We start from the raw sequence: 18,257 nt of genomic DNA, 5'->3' as shown, positions 1-18,257 counted from the left end.
TGAAGAGTTTGTTTGTTTGTTTGAACGCGCTAATCTCATGAACTACTGGTCCGATTTGAAGAATTCTCTCACTGTTGGATAGCCAGGCTAAATATCATCACGCTACGACCAATAGGAGCAGAGTACCAGTGAAAAATGTTACAAATATGATATACAGACCGCATGTCTGGCGGCAGTGTGTGCGGTGAGCGCGGCGCGCTGGGTGAAGGCGGCGCCGCACGGACACGCGTGCGGCCGCTCGCCCGTGTGCGTCAGCACGTGCAGCTTCAAGATACTCTTGCGCTGGAATACATATATATGTTAGTCAAAGGTCTATAGCATCGCCTCCCAAAGTGTCCGATACCGCCCCCTAGTGGGCACTGAAGCATTTCGTTAGATTTTCTTCTAACTATGTTGGAGTCGGCTTCCAGTCTCACCGGATGCAGCTGAATACCAGTATTTTACATGCAGCGACTGTCTATCTGACCTCCACAACCTAGTTGTCGTGTTATAACACGATACCTAGTAAGACTGGTTGTCAGACTTTCAATCTTCTGACGTATAGTTTCTCGCTCGGAACCGTACGAAAAACTCTCCCCGTCTAAATGGGCCTTTAACGACTGTCAAAGGTCGTTAAAAATGACAGCCGGTACCCACAATTCAAAACACGGAGGAACTCGACATGTATAAGATGGTCACCCATCCACAGAACAGGCAAGCGTAGCTTAACTTCAGAGATCGATCCGCGCGGCTGTTGTTTACCAAACCATAAAATATTTTCTTATTTCTATTAGGTCGGGGAAAAAGTCTTATCGCATTATTGTATGTATAAACTTGTAATAAAATCTTTTTTCTACACAAAAAAGCTCGATATTTGGGTACCTTACGAGCTCACTGAAAGAAACCTAATGAACCGTGTACTCATTTGTGATTCTTGAAGCCAAAGAGATTTTATTACAAGTTCATACATACTGTAATGCGAAAAGACTTTTTCCCCGACCTAATATACACACGTACATAATATACCGTAATCTTAATATTAAGGTCAATTTGGGTAACTTTGAATCATTTGGGTAACATTGAACGTGGGAATTTCACACACAATTGATAAAGATTTATTTTAGTTTTGTAAACTTTTATCAATTGTGTTGGTTTCATATGAAAAAATAATCGAAACTAGTTCAAATTCCCACGTTCAATGTTACCTAAATGATTCAAAGTTACCCAAGTTGAGTGTAGTGTTAATTTGTATAAATTATTTGAACTTACTGTGAAACTCTTCTCACATAGATGGCAGTTAGCTAACGGTTCACGTTTCTGACTGTGCACTCTCCATGTGTGAGCTCTTAACGCCTCCTATAACAAACATACAAACAAATATAACCACAACTGTCCCACTGCTGGGCAATAGCCAGTTGCGCTCACCGCGCGAGCATTCGATAGATGGGTGACCGCATAGTGGTATTTGAGCTGGGCGTCTCCGTGCTTCGGAGGGCACGTAAAAAGTCGGTCCCGTTTATTGTCAATTAAGATAACAGTCGTTAAGCCAAAGGTCTTCAGGCTTGTACAACTTTGACACTAGGTTGACCACTAACCATACGATAATTCAAATTCAAATCATTTATTGCTTACTAAGTAATATACAAAAGGATCTTATATTAGGGTAGTGGCAACTTGGTAACCTTTTTCAGGCATTGCAATTTTTACAAGGCAGGGTAAGGTAAGTTATTAAAATTTTATCATTATGTCTAAATTATAAAATCAATATAGATTATAATATCAAAGTGTTTTCGGTGGTGTTGGTAGCAGCTCCTTACATAATCAATGATTTATACCAGACATAATTATATTGTTAAAACCATTTGGCGATTAAAAAGAGTGGCCAAGAGTTTGTTGGCAGCTCTTCTCATTGGCCCTACCTTCCGAACTGGCGGTAAATTCACTCTCTGTATCATTGACTATCATAAGTGTCAGCATTTGACCTGAATGAATAAATGATTTGATTTTGATTTTATAGCTTCTACATAATAAACACATTACTTTAAATTTACATTGCTTAAATATTGTAAATGCAATTTTCATATTTTCCTATACCTTCTTATTTCATATACTTATTATAATTTTATTATATAGGATTCAAAGATTGGTCTTTACTCACCTTACTGCTATATTGCCGGGTACAAACATCGCAGGTATGTTGTTTAGGCTCTCCATGAGTGCTTGTTAAATGTACAGATAGAGTTGCAGTCGATACAAATTTCTGATGACAGTGCGGACATTCGTGCCTGAAAACAAATTACATTTAATTATTAGGTCGGGGAAAAAGTCTTTTCGCATTATAGTATGTATGAACTTGTAATAAAATCTTTTCTCTACACAATAAAGCTCGATATTTTGGTACCTCACGAGCTCACTGAAAGAAACCTAATGAACCGTGTACTCATTTGTGATTCTTGAAGCCAAAGAGATTTTATTACAAGTTCGTACATACTATAACAAGAAAAGACTTTTTACCCGGCTCGAATTTCACCCCCACCGGGGTAGGAATTTCCAAAAATCCTCTCTTATGCAAACGCAACTTCGATATTGAGAATTATTCAATGGATTTTGAAGCGGTTTTTTTTAAATAGATGGGATGATTCAAGAAGAATGTTTATGAGTAATAGTTGTAAAAGTTTTTTTGTAAAATAACTGTTTTAACCGGGCCAAGGCGGGGCGGGCCGCTAGTTTATTATAGAAAACAAAATTACATAGGTTTTATATAGTAGTAATAAGTAGTATAGATATTTTATTTATAAACTTACTTATAAGATGATTGATCTCGATGCCGTTTAGCCTTTTTGAAATGCAGTCTTAGACTTTCCTGAAAAAAAAATAGAATATTATAATATGTGAAGATTTTAACTATCTAGCTATATAGTTCACAGCTGACCCGCGCAACTTCGCTTGCGTCACATAAGAGAAAATGGGTCAACATTTTCCCCGTTTTTGTAACATTTTTGAATAGTACTAGCTCCTAATAGTCGTAGCGTGATGTTATATAGCCTTCCTCAATAAATAGGCTATCCAACAGCGAAATAATTCTTCGATTCGCACCAGTAACCTGAGATTAGCGCGTTCAAACAAACAAACTCTTCAGCTTTATAATATTACCCTCTTATTCATAGAAATATATGAAGTTATGAAAGGCTTATAAAGAGTTTTGTTTCTTTAATCCTTAGCGAAATGAAAAAGAGAAAACATGTTATAGTAGTTTTTTAACTAAAACAGGTTTATAGTGTGTTTATGAATAAGAGGGATAGTATACAATTAGTAGGATTTGCAATGTACTCACCGGGGATTTGAACCTAACATCGCACTCCACGCAGTAGTAGTCCTTCCTCTCGTGCACGGCTTGAACATGTTTGTGTAAAAGAGATGGATATATAAAGTATTTAGTACAGTGAGGACATTGCAGACGTTTTGTCTTGTCATGGCGCCTGAAACAAGAGAAAATTATCTACACTAATATTATAAAGCTGAAGAGTTTGTTTGTTTGAACGCGCTAATCTCAGGAACTACTGGCCCGATTTGGAAAATTATTTCAGTGTTAGATAGTCTATAAATCGAGGAAGGTTATAGGCTATATATCATCACGCTACGACCAATAGGAGCAGAGTGACAGTAAAAAATGTTACAAAAACGGGGAAAATTTTGAGCCATTCTCTTATGTGACGCAAGCGAAGTTGCGCGGGTCAGCTAGTATATTAATAATTAAAATACGACTGCCTACGTGGTGCTGTGGTTAGAGTCGCCACGCTGCTATCATTGCGTCGGGAGGTCGTGGGTTCGATTCCCACACGGAACAATATTAAGTGCGATCCGAAAATAATTGTTTCGAGTCTTAGCGTACTTTATTTCCGTTTTCCCGTATGTTTGTAAAAGTCCCCGCGACATAAAAGCAATTGTTATTAGTGCGGGAGGTGTCTTTAATAAAAAACGTATTATTAATTTCATCAATAAAACCTTCTATGAATAAAAAAGCATAAAAAAAATATTACAACATATACAAGTCGACAACATAATATATATTATATTATATCTGTGTGTTGAGCACGAGTATCTGTTCTGAGCCTGGTTGTTAATGTATTTATATAAGTATGTATTTACGAGTATATAAGTATGTATATCAGTTATCTGGTTACAGTACAAGCTCTGCTTAGTTTGTAATCACATGATCGTGAGTTGTCCGATGATATTTATTTACTAGCTGACCCGCGCAACTTCGCTTGCGTCACATAAGAGATCATAATTTTCCCCGTTTTTGTTACAATTTTTACTGGTACTCTGCTCCTATTGGTCGTAGCGTGATGATATATAGCCTATAACCTTCCTCGATAAATGGGCTATCTAACACTGAAAGATTTTTTCAAATCGGATCAGTAGTTTCTGAGATTAGCGCGTTCAAACAAACAAACAAACAAACAAACAAACAAACAAACAAACTCTTCAGCTTTATAATATTAGTATAGATGTGTTTTTGACATTTCATAAATAGTAGCTGATTTGACTGATAGTCAACTACCATATTGGTAAATATGTATTATATACTTACATAGTATGCACTCTCAAAGACTCGATAGTGTTGAACAGTTTCCCGCAGCGATGACACGCGTGCCTCTCACTCACACCGTGGGACTTCACGTGGCGTTGTATCACCGTGCGTTTGCTACATACAAACATACAAATATTATATTAGTTTAGTATATATGTACGTACATATGTTACTGTAACAGTCCGAACTGTGGTAAATTCTAAGATATTCCGGTAAAACCTAAGATTTACCAACTCTCAATGGTAAAAGTCCGAACAATTCTTTTATTTCGAACTTTTACCTCTATTCACTGGATGATGTCGAGACGTCGCCGGAGCCCCGCTTCGCGGGTCTCCTCCTTCTGGGTGGTTTGAAAAAAAAATTCCACGAAGGCTAAGGTCGGAGCCTTCTAACCTGACCTACCCATGTCGCTTTGCCCAAAACTCCTTCTTTATAACTATGTTACGGTATATAATTATACCGTAACATAGTTATGAAGAAGGAGTTTTTTATATACCGTAACATAGTTTTTAAACTCCGGCTTGTTCGGACTTTTACCATTGAGAGTAAATCTTAGGTTTTACCGGAAAATCTTAGAATTTAAATCTTAGAGGGGGTTAGTGTCCGAGGACGTGGGTAATGTCTGGGAAGGGGGTAGTGTCTGAGTGGGGGGTAAGAGGGGATGGTCAGTATGGATGAGTGTGGGTGGTATCCGGGTGAGGGGGGAGGGACACTTACTTGGTGGTAAAGTGGCAGTGGTCGCAGGTGTAGGTGGTGGGGGCTGACGTGTGAGTGATCGTGTAGTGTTCCAGCAGGTGCTGGCGGGACAGACGCACCGCGCCGCACAACTTACACTTATATCAGGGGGGGAAGTGTTTAAGAGAGGGGGGTAGTTACTAGAGGACGAGACTAGTGGCTTGGTGAGAGGGGGGACTTAGTGAGAGCTGAGAGGGGGGGTAGTGTCTAAGAAAGGGAGGTATTGCTTCATGAGAGGGCGATCATATACCTCGAGTGCCTTGGGGAGGGGGGTGCCTAGGTGTGGGGGGTAGTGTTAGAGTCTGAGAAAGGGTTGATAGTGTCTGGTGGAAGGGGGATAGTGTTTGAAAAGGTGAGAGGGGGGGGGGGGGGTGTAGTGTCTTGTAATGTCTACCTAATAAGTGGGGGTAGTGTCTGATGGAGTTGGGTGTTGTGTGTGAGGAGGGCGGGTTCATATAGAGGTAAGTCCACTTACTTGGTGGTAAAGTGGCAGTGGTCGCAGGTATACGTGGTGGGGGCTGACGTGTGAGTGATCGTGTAGTGTTCCAGCAGGTGCTGGCGGGACAGACGCACCGCGCCGCACAACTTGCACTTATATCTGAAAGAAAGTCGAACGAAACTGAAATAAAATCTAGTTAATCGCAAAACAAATTAACCTTCTTTGCCAGTGAGAAGCATTATTAGTAGGACTACAGCAACGGGCTTAGCCACCAAAAGCCGCTATGAACTTGATGGTGATAAATTGTCTTAGCTACCAGATAAAACAAATTTACCCCCCTCCCCGAAACTAATTAAGCCCGCTTAAACAGGCATAAACTCCCCTACCTAATTACCCTCCCAAAGCCATGTGACCCCGTGCCATATTAACACTACCCCTCCCCCCCTCCTGACCTCTCCCCTCCCTCATCAACTATACCTCCTACTCAAGTCTACAACCCCTCCCCCAATGCCGTGACCGAATGAATTTTAAGTAAATAACAATTGTCTTACCTTGTGGTATGTGACTTCATATGGCCTCTAAGTGACACGGGACTCGGACAGTATTGAGAACATATCTCACATTGATACGTTCCATGCTCCTGAAAACAAACAAAATTATAAATAATAGCCGACCCGCGCAACTTCGCTTGCATCACTGATGAAAGAATGGGTTATAATTTTCCCCGTTTTTGTAACATTTTTCGTTGCTACTCCGCTCCTAATGGCCGAAGCGTAATGTTATATAGCCTATAGCCTTCTTCGATAAATAACCTATCTAACACTGAAATAATTTTTCAAATCGGACCAGTAGTTCTTGAGATTACGCGTTCAAACAAACAAACAAACTCTTCAGCTTTATAATATTCTCCATCTTTGTGTGATGAATACGAGTATTTGTTCTGAGCCTGGATGTTAATCTTTATACATATATATAATTCTTCTGTAAGTGTGTATGTCACTGAACTTCTCTTAAACGACTGGACCGATTTTGATGAAATTTTTTGTGTGTTCAAGGGGATCTGAGAATGGTTTAGATTCACAATTTTGTCCGCCGGACAATGTTTTTTTAGTTAATTTTTAATTTATTAGACAGGACAACGTCTGTCGGGTCCACTAGTTTATCTATATAAGTATGTATTTACAAGTATATAAGTATGTTTATCAGTTATTTGGTTACAGTACAAGCTCTGCTTAGTTTGGTTTGTAAGTTGTCCAATGATATTTATTTTTTTATATTTATTATTATTCATTATCATTATTTAAAATTGTATATATTTACTAGCTTCCCACCCGCAGCTTTACCTGCGTGGAATGTCCCTTCAGGGTGGAATTTCCAAAAATCCTTTCTTAGTGCTCCTATAGATACACTTACTAAGGAATGTTCATAAGTCAAGTTTGTACGCACAGTAGTTTCGACTGTGCGTTGTCCATCAGTCAGTCAGTAACGGAAGAGTTTTATATATACTTACCATAGTATGTTTAATCAAATGTGTCTGCAATACGTCTTCAAAATTGAATCCTTTGACACAATTATCACATTTATAAGGAGATCTTATGTACGACTCTGTCTTGGCCTTTTCTGACAATTCTTGTAACACCTGAAAATAAATATATGTTTATTTACAGCAGTCTTCTTCTTCTTCTCATCGTATGGTTAGTGGTCAACCTAGTGTCAAAGTTGTTCAAGCCGCCCGAGAGGCCTTTGACATGACTTAACGACTGTTATCTTAATTGACAACAACTGAGACTTTTCACTTGCCCTCCGAAGCACGGAGACGACCAGTTCAAATACCACTATGCTTAACCCACAGATCGTTTACCGACCGGTGAGCGCAACTGGCTACAGCAGTCGCTCCATGTAAAACACTGGTATTCAGCTACATCCGGTGAGACTGGAAGCCGACTACAACATAGTTGGAAGAAAGGTTAGACTGATGAAAGATATAGTACTCTAATAACTATAAAGTTAAATTAAAAAAAAAAGATTTTATACTATTTCTTTTTTTTTTTTTTTTTTTTTTTTTTTTTTTTTTTTTTCATAATTTTTATAGATTGGCTAGTTAGGTTAAGCCGTTCTAACATTCCCACCACCAACTTTCTGATCATACGAAACTATTTGAGACCCCATCCGAGTAAATTTCCTCTCCTCCCCTCACTTTCACCCCCTACAACTTTTTAACGGCTCAACCGATTTTCATCAAACATGTCTAAGAACACTCGCACATAAGTAACCTTTAATACAAAAAGAACTAAAATGAAATCACTGCATCCGTTCGGGAGTTATGATGCCACAAACAGACAGACACACACACAGACACAATCATAACTTTTAAACTCTCGCGTTGCATGTTTAATGTATAATAGAGAATACGGGAATTAACTCGAACACGCATTTTACATTAAAATGCAGATTGCACTCGCCGTGGTCGCAGGCCGAAACGTTAGGCATTTTAAGGTAAAATGCGTGTTCGCGTTAATACCCGTATTCTATTATACATTAAACACACAGACACGTCAAACTTATAACTACCCTCTTTTTTCGTCTGGGGTTAAAAATAACTTACTTGTTCCGCAGTTAACTTAATAACAATATATTCATCAGTCTCTTGAACCATTCTAGAAGTGAATCCTTCTTTAATTTCTTTCTTCTTTCTATTCTTCTTACAAGACTCTTGTATTTCTACCTCTTGTTTGATGTCCAATTCTTGCTTGATTTCTTGTTCAGGGAGGGGCTGTGAAGTAAATAAATATCATTGGAAAACTTTAATCGAACCAACGACATCCCAAAATAATAGTAGTGACGTAGCGACTACCTTAACCACTGCGCCACAGAGATCGTAATTTAATAAAAATAAATTTAACCCATTAATGTCCCACTGTCTCCTCGCGTAATGAGGGAGGAGTTAGGCCTTAAGTCCACCACGCTGGCCAAGTGCGAGTTGGGGACTTTGCATGCCCTCAATAAATGTATAAACAAATTTTAGGCATGCATGGTTTCCTCACAATGTTTTCCTTCACTGTTGGAACGAATGATTTATGTATACAACACACCAATAACTTGGAACAGTCATTGGAGTGTTGCCTTGGGTTCGAACCTGCGACCACTTGCGTGGCAGGTGTCAACTAATACCACTCGGCTATCACTGCACTTATTTTTTTTGAACTATAAAATACCGTGCTTGCTCACCTCAGATTTTCTCCTCTTACTTTTAAAGTCCTGCAGCATCACTAGCGGTATTTCATCATCATCGTCCATATTATCATCTAGGAGGTATTCTTGTTCATCTATATCTGCCTCCGGACCTATATAGAGAGTTTCTGGAGGTGTGGAGTGGAAGGCATATTGGAGAAGTGGTTTCGAGATCTGCAAAATGATATATAATCTATATATTACATATAGGTGTAAAAATTAATAAAACTAAATTGGATAATTCTTTTTTTAATGTTTGTACTTTTACAGTGGAATCAAAATTCCTGTGGAAATGGGTTCGAGGGGATAAAATTGTGGTTTCCCTGAATGAAGTCAGCCCAATCTGTTAATATATAATATAAAAATGAATCGCAAAATGTGTTGGTAAGCGCATAACTCAACAACGCCTCGACCAATTTGGCCAAATCTTTTTTTTAAATGTTCGTTGAAGTTTAAGGATGGTTTTTACGGCGAGATAAATTAGAATTATCGCTGGAAAAATCCTAAAAATAACCCTTTTCTTTTTCTCATACAAATCTATATATATAAAAGAAAGTCCTTATAACTCAAGAACGGCAGAACAGATTTGGCTGAAAATTGGTAGGGACGTAGCTTAGAGCCAGGAGAGGGACATAGGACTTTTTATCCCGCTCGACCGTGTTTGAACATGCTAGAAGAACAGAATATGGAAATAACAACACCAATCAGTCATGATCTCCTGGTAGCTGTGGATCTATTTTCCGATCAGAATTAGGCCTAAAAAACTAAAAAACGGCTCTATAAACTATAAAAACTCTCTATAAACGTTTTCACAGTTACCAGGGGATCATGACCACTTGCTTGCTAAACAACTTTAATTTTTATAGATTTAGCTTCAAAACCGACGTAATTTCATAGAAACTTTTTCACCCACGTTAAGGCAGAATTTCCAAAAATATTTATTGCGTCATTCTTAATTTCTAACTATGTAGCCAAATATTAATTTTAATCGAATTAACTCCAAAACTGACGGAGTTTCATACAAACTTACCCCCTCTTTCTACCCCCCTAAAGAGCGAATTTCCAAAGAAAATAGCCTATATGTTAGCGAAGACTAATAGCTATATAACAAAAAAGTTTCATCTAAATCCGTCCAGTTGTTTTTGCGTGAAAAGCAAACAACAAACAGACAGACAAAAAAAATTAATCATATTTTTGGCTTCTGTTGGTTGTATGAAGACCCCCCATTTTAGTTTTTCTTTAATATGATCTATAATGTGCAGACATGAGATTGTTATAATTTTATTATATGTGTAGGTTTACAAACACTTTTTTTAAATAATAAAATGTCATTTTTAATTTAGAGACAAATACAAAAATATAACAAACTACATTCAAGATTTCAATCATCTATACTTATATTATAAAGCTGAAGAGTTTGTTTGTTTGTTTGTTTGAATGCGCTTATCTCAGGAACTACTGGTCCGATTTGAAAAAAATCTTTCAGAGTTAGATAGCCCATTTATCGAGGAAGGCTATAGGCTACATAACACCACGCTATGACCAATACGAGCAAAGCCGCAGTAAAAAATGTTTCAAAAACGGGGAAAATTATCTGTTATGACGCAAGCGAAGTTGCTCTCATATACTACGAAGGATTTAGTTATGTTAATTAAATGGCCAATATGTGGACATTCCCCACTATCAGCCTAGAGTAATAAGTATAAGCTGCAATAATAACTTTTGCAGGAGATATGAAACGGAAAATTTATTTATTTATAAAAGACGCTCAAAATATTGTTCTGATTTTAGTGTTATTTTTCTATATTGGAACAATTTGATCTCGCTCAAAATCATTTTTAGAGCAATAAGTTCCGCCATGAACAATGTTAGTTCCATGTAATAAGGGACGAGCCTATTGCCATTTACCGTGCACGTTACTAAACTCCTAGCCAGTGGCGTAACTATACCGTTCGAGGCCCGTGGCAAATTCATCAGATGGACCTCCTCCCCCAGTATGGAAAAGCTTAAATGTATGATAAATAAAAAAAAATGAGTTGGGTTTTTCTCTGATCAGGGGCCCCTTCCGGCTGGGGGCCCGTGGCATCTTGCCGACTTGCCACCCTGTAATTACGCCACTGCTCCTAGCTACTATTGAGAAATCTTTATATATATAATTCTTCTGTGAGTGAACTAATCATAAACGACTGGACCGATTTCGATGAAATTTTTTGTGTGTGTTCAAGGGGATCTGAGAATGGTTTAGATTCACAATTTTGTCCGCTGGACAATGATTTTTAAATTATTTTTTAAAAATTAAAGACGTGTAGACGGGACAACGTCTGTCGGGTCCGCTAGTATAATATAAATATATAAAAGAATCAAATATGTTTGGAGCAATACTACATTGCAGGGATGCTCCAATAAGTGTGGCTGCAAAATTGAAAGTATAAAAGCAGAGATAAAAAGGCTAATCTCTATTGTTTAAAAAGATAAAACCACTTACCACTTGGTCAACTTGATTTAAAAATTCACTGGCTATTTGCACTTGTGTTATAAATTTCATACATTTCTTCAACATCCATTTGCAAATTATACATAGAGTCATTACATAGTCCTTTGAAGTATTCTGAAAGAAAATATAACTATGAAAATATCGAGATGGGAAGTAAGTTTTTGTATCCTACACAAATGGTCAAGGATTTACCCAAGACAGAAATGACTTTACCAAGTGATATGTGTATTAAAAATTTGTCCAGCAGTGGACGATTCCCGGCTGAGATGATGATGATGATGATGATGATGTGTATTAAAAATAATGATCACTTGTTATAACGGTGAAGGAAAACATCGTGATGAAACCTTGCATGTCTGAGAGTTGTATAAAACAGTCTTACTTAATTTTTTTTAAATAGTACCAACTTTTTTTTTCTAACCTCACGATAATCATAGCATTAAAAAGATAAAGGCCTTAGTTTAGTAAATATGTACTGCCGATAAAAACATAACGCCTTTTCTCTATTTCAAATAAAATTAAAAAGTAAACACAGAATAAATATTAACCTGTTTGACGAAACTTTGATACGCGATTATTTCATCTGGCGTCATTGAATACAATTCTTCTGTAGTTTTAAGGCAAGCGCGGCACATATTGTTTGTAATAGGATCTCTAAAACTATTGTATTCAGTCATTTTTGTTATTTAATTTACGAAATATCTAATCAAAACAAGCGTCCAGAAAAAGCAATTTCGCTAGTGTTGTACCTTGTTTGTTGAATTTGAAATGACAGCCAGGATGACATCTAAATTTAGTTAGTCGATTTTTATAAATTAATTTCTTTATTAGCAATCGATTACCTATATAATCATTAGTTAAAGGAGATCATCCACGCTCCATACATTTTTGGGCCTTTTTTCAAAGTGCCGGCCAACAAAAAAAAGTGGCATGTATCGATAGAGCTAGCCATTTGAAGCAATAGTTAGTATGGCACGAAACCGGTAGGATCGCTTTGAACCGAGTTATACAGGTTTGAAGATTCATAATATTCAAACATTAATTCATTTCTGAAAGTGCTGTAAAACATAAAATAATGATTGATTTTGCTAGAATTAACTATCTAAAGCAAACGACCACTCTCAAGTTGATTTAAGGTCGTAAGCACACGTATCAACTCGGAAACGGGTCGTCACCGTATCAACTCGAGCTCATCAGTATTATTTGTATGTAATTCCCTACTGTAACACACTTATCGGAATCGTTATGTGATCGCCCAGGCTCACGACCATAGGAGTGGTTCGTATGCGCATTATGCATACACCAGCACCCAGGGTGGAGTGCAGGACTATGTGCAAATTCCGATAGAAGGGCGGGCATACCTTCTAAACCGCAACATGTGTCCTCATAACAAGGGCCCTCATCACAAATGGTGCCCGAAGCACAAAATATTGTTCCACATGCGGATGAGTCGGACATAACAACCCAACGGCAACACTCTAGGTGACCTCTTACCTAGACGATGGTTTGATAGTTGCACACAATCGAGGGTGCGGCCTCTTAGGTGCGAGTTTGATTCCCCCGGCGCCTCAATGCGTCGCAACTGGACTGGTCACTGGCGACTAACGCAAGGTCAGCGCATCCTCCCTTAGCGAACCCAAGGGGCCGCACCCTCGATTGTGTGCAACTATCAAACCATCGTCTAGGTAAGAGGTCACCTAGAGTGTTGCCGTTGGGTTGTTATGTCCGACTCATCGGCATGTGGAACAATATTTTGTGCTTCGGGCACCATTTGTGATGAGGGCCCTTGTTATGAGGACACATGTTGCGGTTTAGAAGGTATGCCCGCCCTTCTATCGGAATTTGCACATAGTCCTGCACTCCACCCTGGGTGCTGGTGTATGCATAATGCGCATACGAACCACTCCTATGGTCGTGAGCCTGGGCGATCACATAACGATTCCGATAAGTGTGTTACAGTAGGGAATTACATACAAATAATACTGATGAGCTCGAGTTGATACGGTGACGACCCGTTTCCGAGTTGATACGTGTGCTTACGACCTTAAATCAACTTGAGAGTGGTCGTTTGCTTTAGATAGTTAATTCTAGCAAAATCAATCATTATTTTATGTTTTACAGCACTTTCAGAAATGAATTAATGTTTGAATATTATGAATCTTCAAACCTGTATAACTCGGTTCAAAGCGATCCTACCGGTTTCGTGCCATACTAACTATTGCTTCAAATGGCTAGCTCTATCGATACATGCCACTTTTTTTTGTTGGCCGGCACTTTGAAAAAAGGCCCAAAATGGATGATCTCCTTTACAAAATGTTTAATATAAAAAAAATATTAAATATATAAATCAAAATATATTTGTATATTTATTTATTAGTAAGATACAATTTCCTAAACATAGGATTACGACTGAAATTAAAATAAATAGAATAATATTATAAAAGAGCCTTTGCGTCTATGATGCTACTAGGTCGTTAAAGTTAGACTAAACTAAGCTTAGAAATAGTCTGAACACAGTTTTAATTAAAACACTTATTAGAAATCATTTTTTATTAACATGTCAAAAATAAAATAAGTTAACGCTATACAACAGTGACTTTTACAAAATGTACCATATTTAAATAACACACTGAAAGTATATTCAGTAAAACTGAAGCTTTTTTCATAAGTATGTATGTACCTACAATGAGTGTGTGTAGGTAACAGGTAGTGAACGATATTGTGTTGCGTGTTTCCACACACACACCGACTGTCGACTATATACCTACTTATGTACGCGCCAAATATATATGTGTCTAAATATCTTGTTTTTATGGCATTTATACATTCTTGAAGTGCGGCTATACTCAGAGACATAAAGACGGTCAGCGCGTAGGTACTGCAAAGTCATACATGTTATAGTTCTGAAGTTTGCTACACACATATTGGTTCGGCACGTCTGGTTTTGCAAAATTGTTTGGCTTGTGCCGATCGGGTTCATCTAGAAATATTCAGTTTTGCCGTCCGGCTACCGGCTTAATGCCGAACGGAATATGTGTGTAGCAAGCTTTACATACACTGACTTACACTGTACATATAAACGGAGCATTATTTAGCCGCATCGTACAATACAATCGGTGTGTTAAAAATAAATGAATTTATTTATCGAGATCCAATAACAAAAAAAAAATTAAAATTGTATACAATAGGCAAAGCAATCATGATCAATTCAAAATAAATGCACAAAATATTTATATAAATAAATTAATGTTAAATTAATCACATAAATAGTAATTGAAGAAATAAATTATTACACTATACTATACGAAATATACATAAACCTTTGGAATAAGGTTTGAAGGGACATGCCGAACCGAATATGCGGGTAGCAGTCTAAACGAAAAAAATATAAGCACTTAACATAGTAAATTACTAATTAGTGAATAACTAATTAACGAGGAGAGGAATTGGCAAGATCAGCATTTTAAATGAACAAGTCTTTTATACCTATTTTCATAGAAATAGGTTGATAAAATGTTGCACCTCTTAAAACCTGTAGGTATTCTAACGGTATATTCCCGGTGTCCACCCCCTGCTTGTCCACCCCGGGTGGACAGAGACACAAATCTTATAAAAAGTTCTCGGTGTCCACCCCTGGGGGACAGTGAGAATAAATTTTAAATTATTCCCGCTGGCCACCCCGGATGGACAAAGATACGAGTTTCATATTACAACTCTAGATCTCCACCGCCGGTGGACAAAGCCACTGCTTTAATAAACATTCTCAATGTCCACGCTTGCTGGAATTGGGTGTAAATAATTATAACAAAATTAATTAAGTAGGTACATAGTTTAATCATATTATCAACATCTCTAGGGTAAATAGAAGTAGGTACACTATCTATTGTATGTTTTCCCATATAAAATTGACATTGAGAATGTTTATTTAATATTTAAGCAGTGGCTTTGTCCACAGGCGGTGGAGATCTAAAGTAGTAATATGAAACTCGTATCTTTGTCCATCCGGGGTGGCCAGCGGGAATAATTTAAAATTAATTCTCACTGTCCCCCAGGGGTGGACACCGAGAACTTTTTAAAAGATTTGTGTCTCTACCCACCCGGGGTGGACAAGCAGGGGGTGGACACCGGGAATATACCATTCTAACTGTCTCTTTGATTTTAAGAGGTCAAAATGTTGGGCTTGGTTTTTAAAATACCCTATACCCCAAATGATTCGAAACTAGTGGTAATTTTGTAACTACGTATATAATAAAATAAATTCACCCTGCCGTGTCAGTCTATCTGACTGTCTTTCGCGAAAAAAACTATGCTCGACCAATCAACAGATTTTTATGCAGTTTATCTCCAATAGATAGATCGATATCCGAGAAAAAAAATACTGTAAAACAATTAAAAGTTTTGTGTAAATTAACTTTTTTTAAAGCGGACGAAGCCGGGGCGATTTTCTCATATAATACAAATCTTTTTGCGCAAAAGTGGCTATATACCATATAAGTTTTGCGCAAAATATTCATCTCTTCGAGACAGTCATAATTAATAATACATAGTCTTTTAATTTACTTATGTTATACCTATACTTCTATACTAATATTATAAAATTATAGAGTTTGTTTGGTTGAACGCGCTAATCTCAGAAATCAAAATAAATAAGTAACATTAAATGGTTATTTCTAACATTACAATATAATCTAAGGCCGCCTTTTGACTTGTAATAATTTTGCGCAAAATAGAATAGACCGTCTTGGCTTCATATTAAACAATATTTATAACCTTTCCGCAAAAAAACTGCCTAAGTGTGTAATAAATAATGCACAGTATAAACACAGAACCGTCAATACATACATAGATACATAGAATCACGCGTTCTCCCCATAGCAGTAAGGAGAGAACTAAGAACGTCACTTGGTACGAAACTAACAAATTTCCCTTGCTTCATTCACATCCATACATCTTGTAATACAGGATTAATGGTCATAAATATTTTAGGCAATATGCCAATTGAATATTAAATATTACTAATAGTCTAGCCCACTCTAGAGCAAAGGTATCCAACATTTTTTTTTCCGTAAAAAAGACAACTCCCGCACTAAGATTTGCTCTTGTGTCGCGGGGACTTTTACAAACATACAAACAACGGATACAAAGTGCAACCGGACTCGAAACAATTATTTGTGGATCACACAAATAATCGTTTCGTGTGGGGATCCAATGAATGGGGTGATACCTACCCCTATGGGACCTCCCATTTAAAGGGAGTGGTTTAAAAAAGCCTTTTAAGGGCAGTCTTTTACATATTTTTGGTATAATTTTAGCATAGATACAATTAATTCATATTCTAGCCCTCTTATTCATAAAAATATACGAAGCTATGAAAGGCTTATAAAGTATTTTGTTTCTTTCACTCCTTAGCGAAATGAATGAGTTTCTCTCGTTCCATATTATAGTAGTTGTTTTAACTAACTAAAATAGGTTTATAGTGTGTTTATGAATAAGAGGGTAGTTGTAAAGCTGGTCCTTAGACCATAACAAATGTGCTCACCACATAATAATAAGTGAAAATCAAAAGAATCATAGTAATGTGACAATGTGTAGGGAGCGAGAGACTCCGATATAATGACATCACGTAGTGAGCACGTTTGTAATAACAATGAGCATATAATATAGTTTTATACCTGATATAGTATTCCTTAGAACTCTGAGCAGAACAAAAATACTTCTCATAATTTCTGTAAAAAATTTCTCAGAGATTGCCCAGAGCAAGAAAGTTGAGGTCATATACCTCTGTGCTTCATAGAGCACATAAAACCATCGTGCCTGACCTCTCACTAGTCATGTGTACCGTCACACTGCACTATGACAGTGATATAATACAGAATGTACTTGTGTATTATACACACACAACACTTAAAAATAGTCCCTCCTTTCAAGCAAAATAGCCATAAACAAAGCATCTAAGAAGACAAAATTATACCATCATTCTTATGGACTTCAATATGCTTATAAATATACGTCTTATCATACATTTTATAACAAACGTTACATTTAACATGGTTTAACTTATCGGTGGGATACAAGTCACTCAAATCTGTCACTTCTCTCTCATAATCCCCTACCTTTATCGAAGTATTGTCATCTAATTTCCGCAATAACAACACATTATCACCAACCTTTTTAATTTCTACAATGTTTTTCGTGTTTAAAACTTTTTCGAACCATACTTGGTTAACTTTTTTATTTTCGCAGTACGATGTATGCGATTGTAGATTGAAGTGTTCAGCCCTTATGTGGAATTTCAAGTCTTTTAAAAAGTGGAATTTCGTTTGACAGGCTTGACACATGTGCTTTAATTTCTTGTATTCTATTGCTAGGCTGAAATTTAAAGAATTGTTTTGTTAAACATACGTAATATAATATCACATCTGTTATACCAGAAGGTATAGGCTGAGTTTTGGTTTGACAATGTTAGTTGATATTAAAACATATACCTAATAAAAAAAGTTTTCATACCTTTTAACATTATGACATTTAGATAAATGTTTTCTCAATAATCCCTTGTTTTTAAATATTTTATCACAACTAGCGCAAGTGCAATTCGCTCGTGAAAATTTCGGTTGAACTTTATGTAGTTCTATATGCTGAACCAGTTTGGTTTTAGTATCAAATTGCCGCTCACATTCGTCGCACACGTATTTCTTCTGCTTACTCATGATTATTTAAATCATTTACTGTGTAATTGCGCGAAAATTAGCTTTTTATCGGAATGTTTTGCTGTTACTTCAATATTG

At 37.0% G+C, this 18,257-nt stretch overlaps 1 protein-coding gene across 2 annotated transcripts in view; it reads right to left on the bottom strand.

Moving 5' to 3' along the window:
* The window catches only part of LOC142985407 (zinc finger Y-chromosomal protein-like), a 30,998-nt gene that overhangs the window by 1,605 nt on the left and 11,136 nt on the right, over positions 1–18,257 (bottom strand). Inside the window, exons 1-13 of one of the 2 annotated variants that reach the window (XM_076133550.1) lie at positions 12,021–12,208; positions 11,464–11,586; positions 8,976–9,152; positions 8,353–8,520; positions 7,258–7,386; positions 6,299–6,387; positions 5,784–5,906; positions 4,574–4,687; positions 3,314–3,458; positions 2,784–2,842; positions 2,138–2,264; positions 1,249–1,335; positions 160–282 (exon numbers count right to left, since the gene is read on the bottom strand). In XM_076133550.1, the coding sequence (XP_075989665.1) occupies positions 160–282; positions 1,249–1,335; positions 2,138–2,264; positions 2,784–2,842; positions 3,314–3,458; positions 4,574–4,687; positions 5,784–5,906; positions 6,299–6,387; positions 7,258–7,386; positions 8,353–8,520; positions 8,976–9,152; positions 11,464–11,586; positions 12,021–12,149 (1,593 nt within the window). In that variant the 5' untranslated portion in view covers positions 12,150–12,208. Of the gene's footprint in view, positions 1–159; positions 283–1,248; positions 1,336–2,137; positions 2,265–2,783; positions 2,843–3,313; positions 3,459–4,573; positions 4,688–5,783; positions 5,907–6,298; positions 6,388–7,257; positions 7,387–8,352; positions 8,521–8,975; positions 9,153–11,463; positions 11,587–12,020; positions 12,209–18,257 lie in introns of those variants that run through there. The other variant, XM_076133551.1, reaches the window with a different exon arrangement.

This window comes from Anticarsia gemmatalis, chromosome 30, assembly GCF_050436995.1.
Source record: "Anticarsia gemmatalis isolate Benzon Research Colony breed Stoneville strain chromosome 30, ilAntGemm2 primary, whole genome shotgun sequence".
Taxonomy (NCBI): domain Eukaryota; kingdom Metazoa; phylum Arthropoda; class Insecta; order Lepidoptera; family Erebidae; genus Anticarsia; species Anticarsia gemmatalis.
This window is presented reverse-complemented; position numbering and strand designations above follow the sequence as displayed.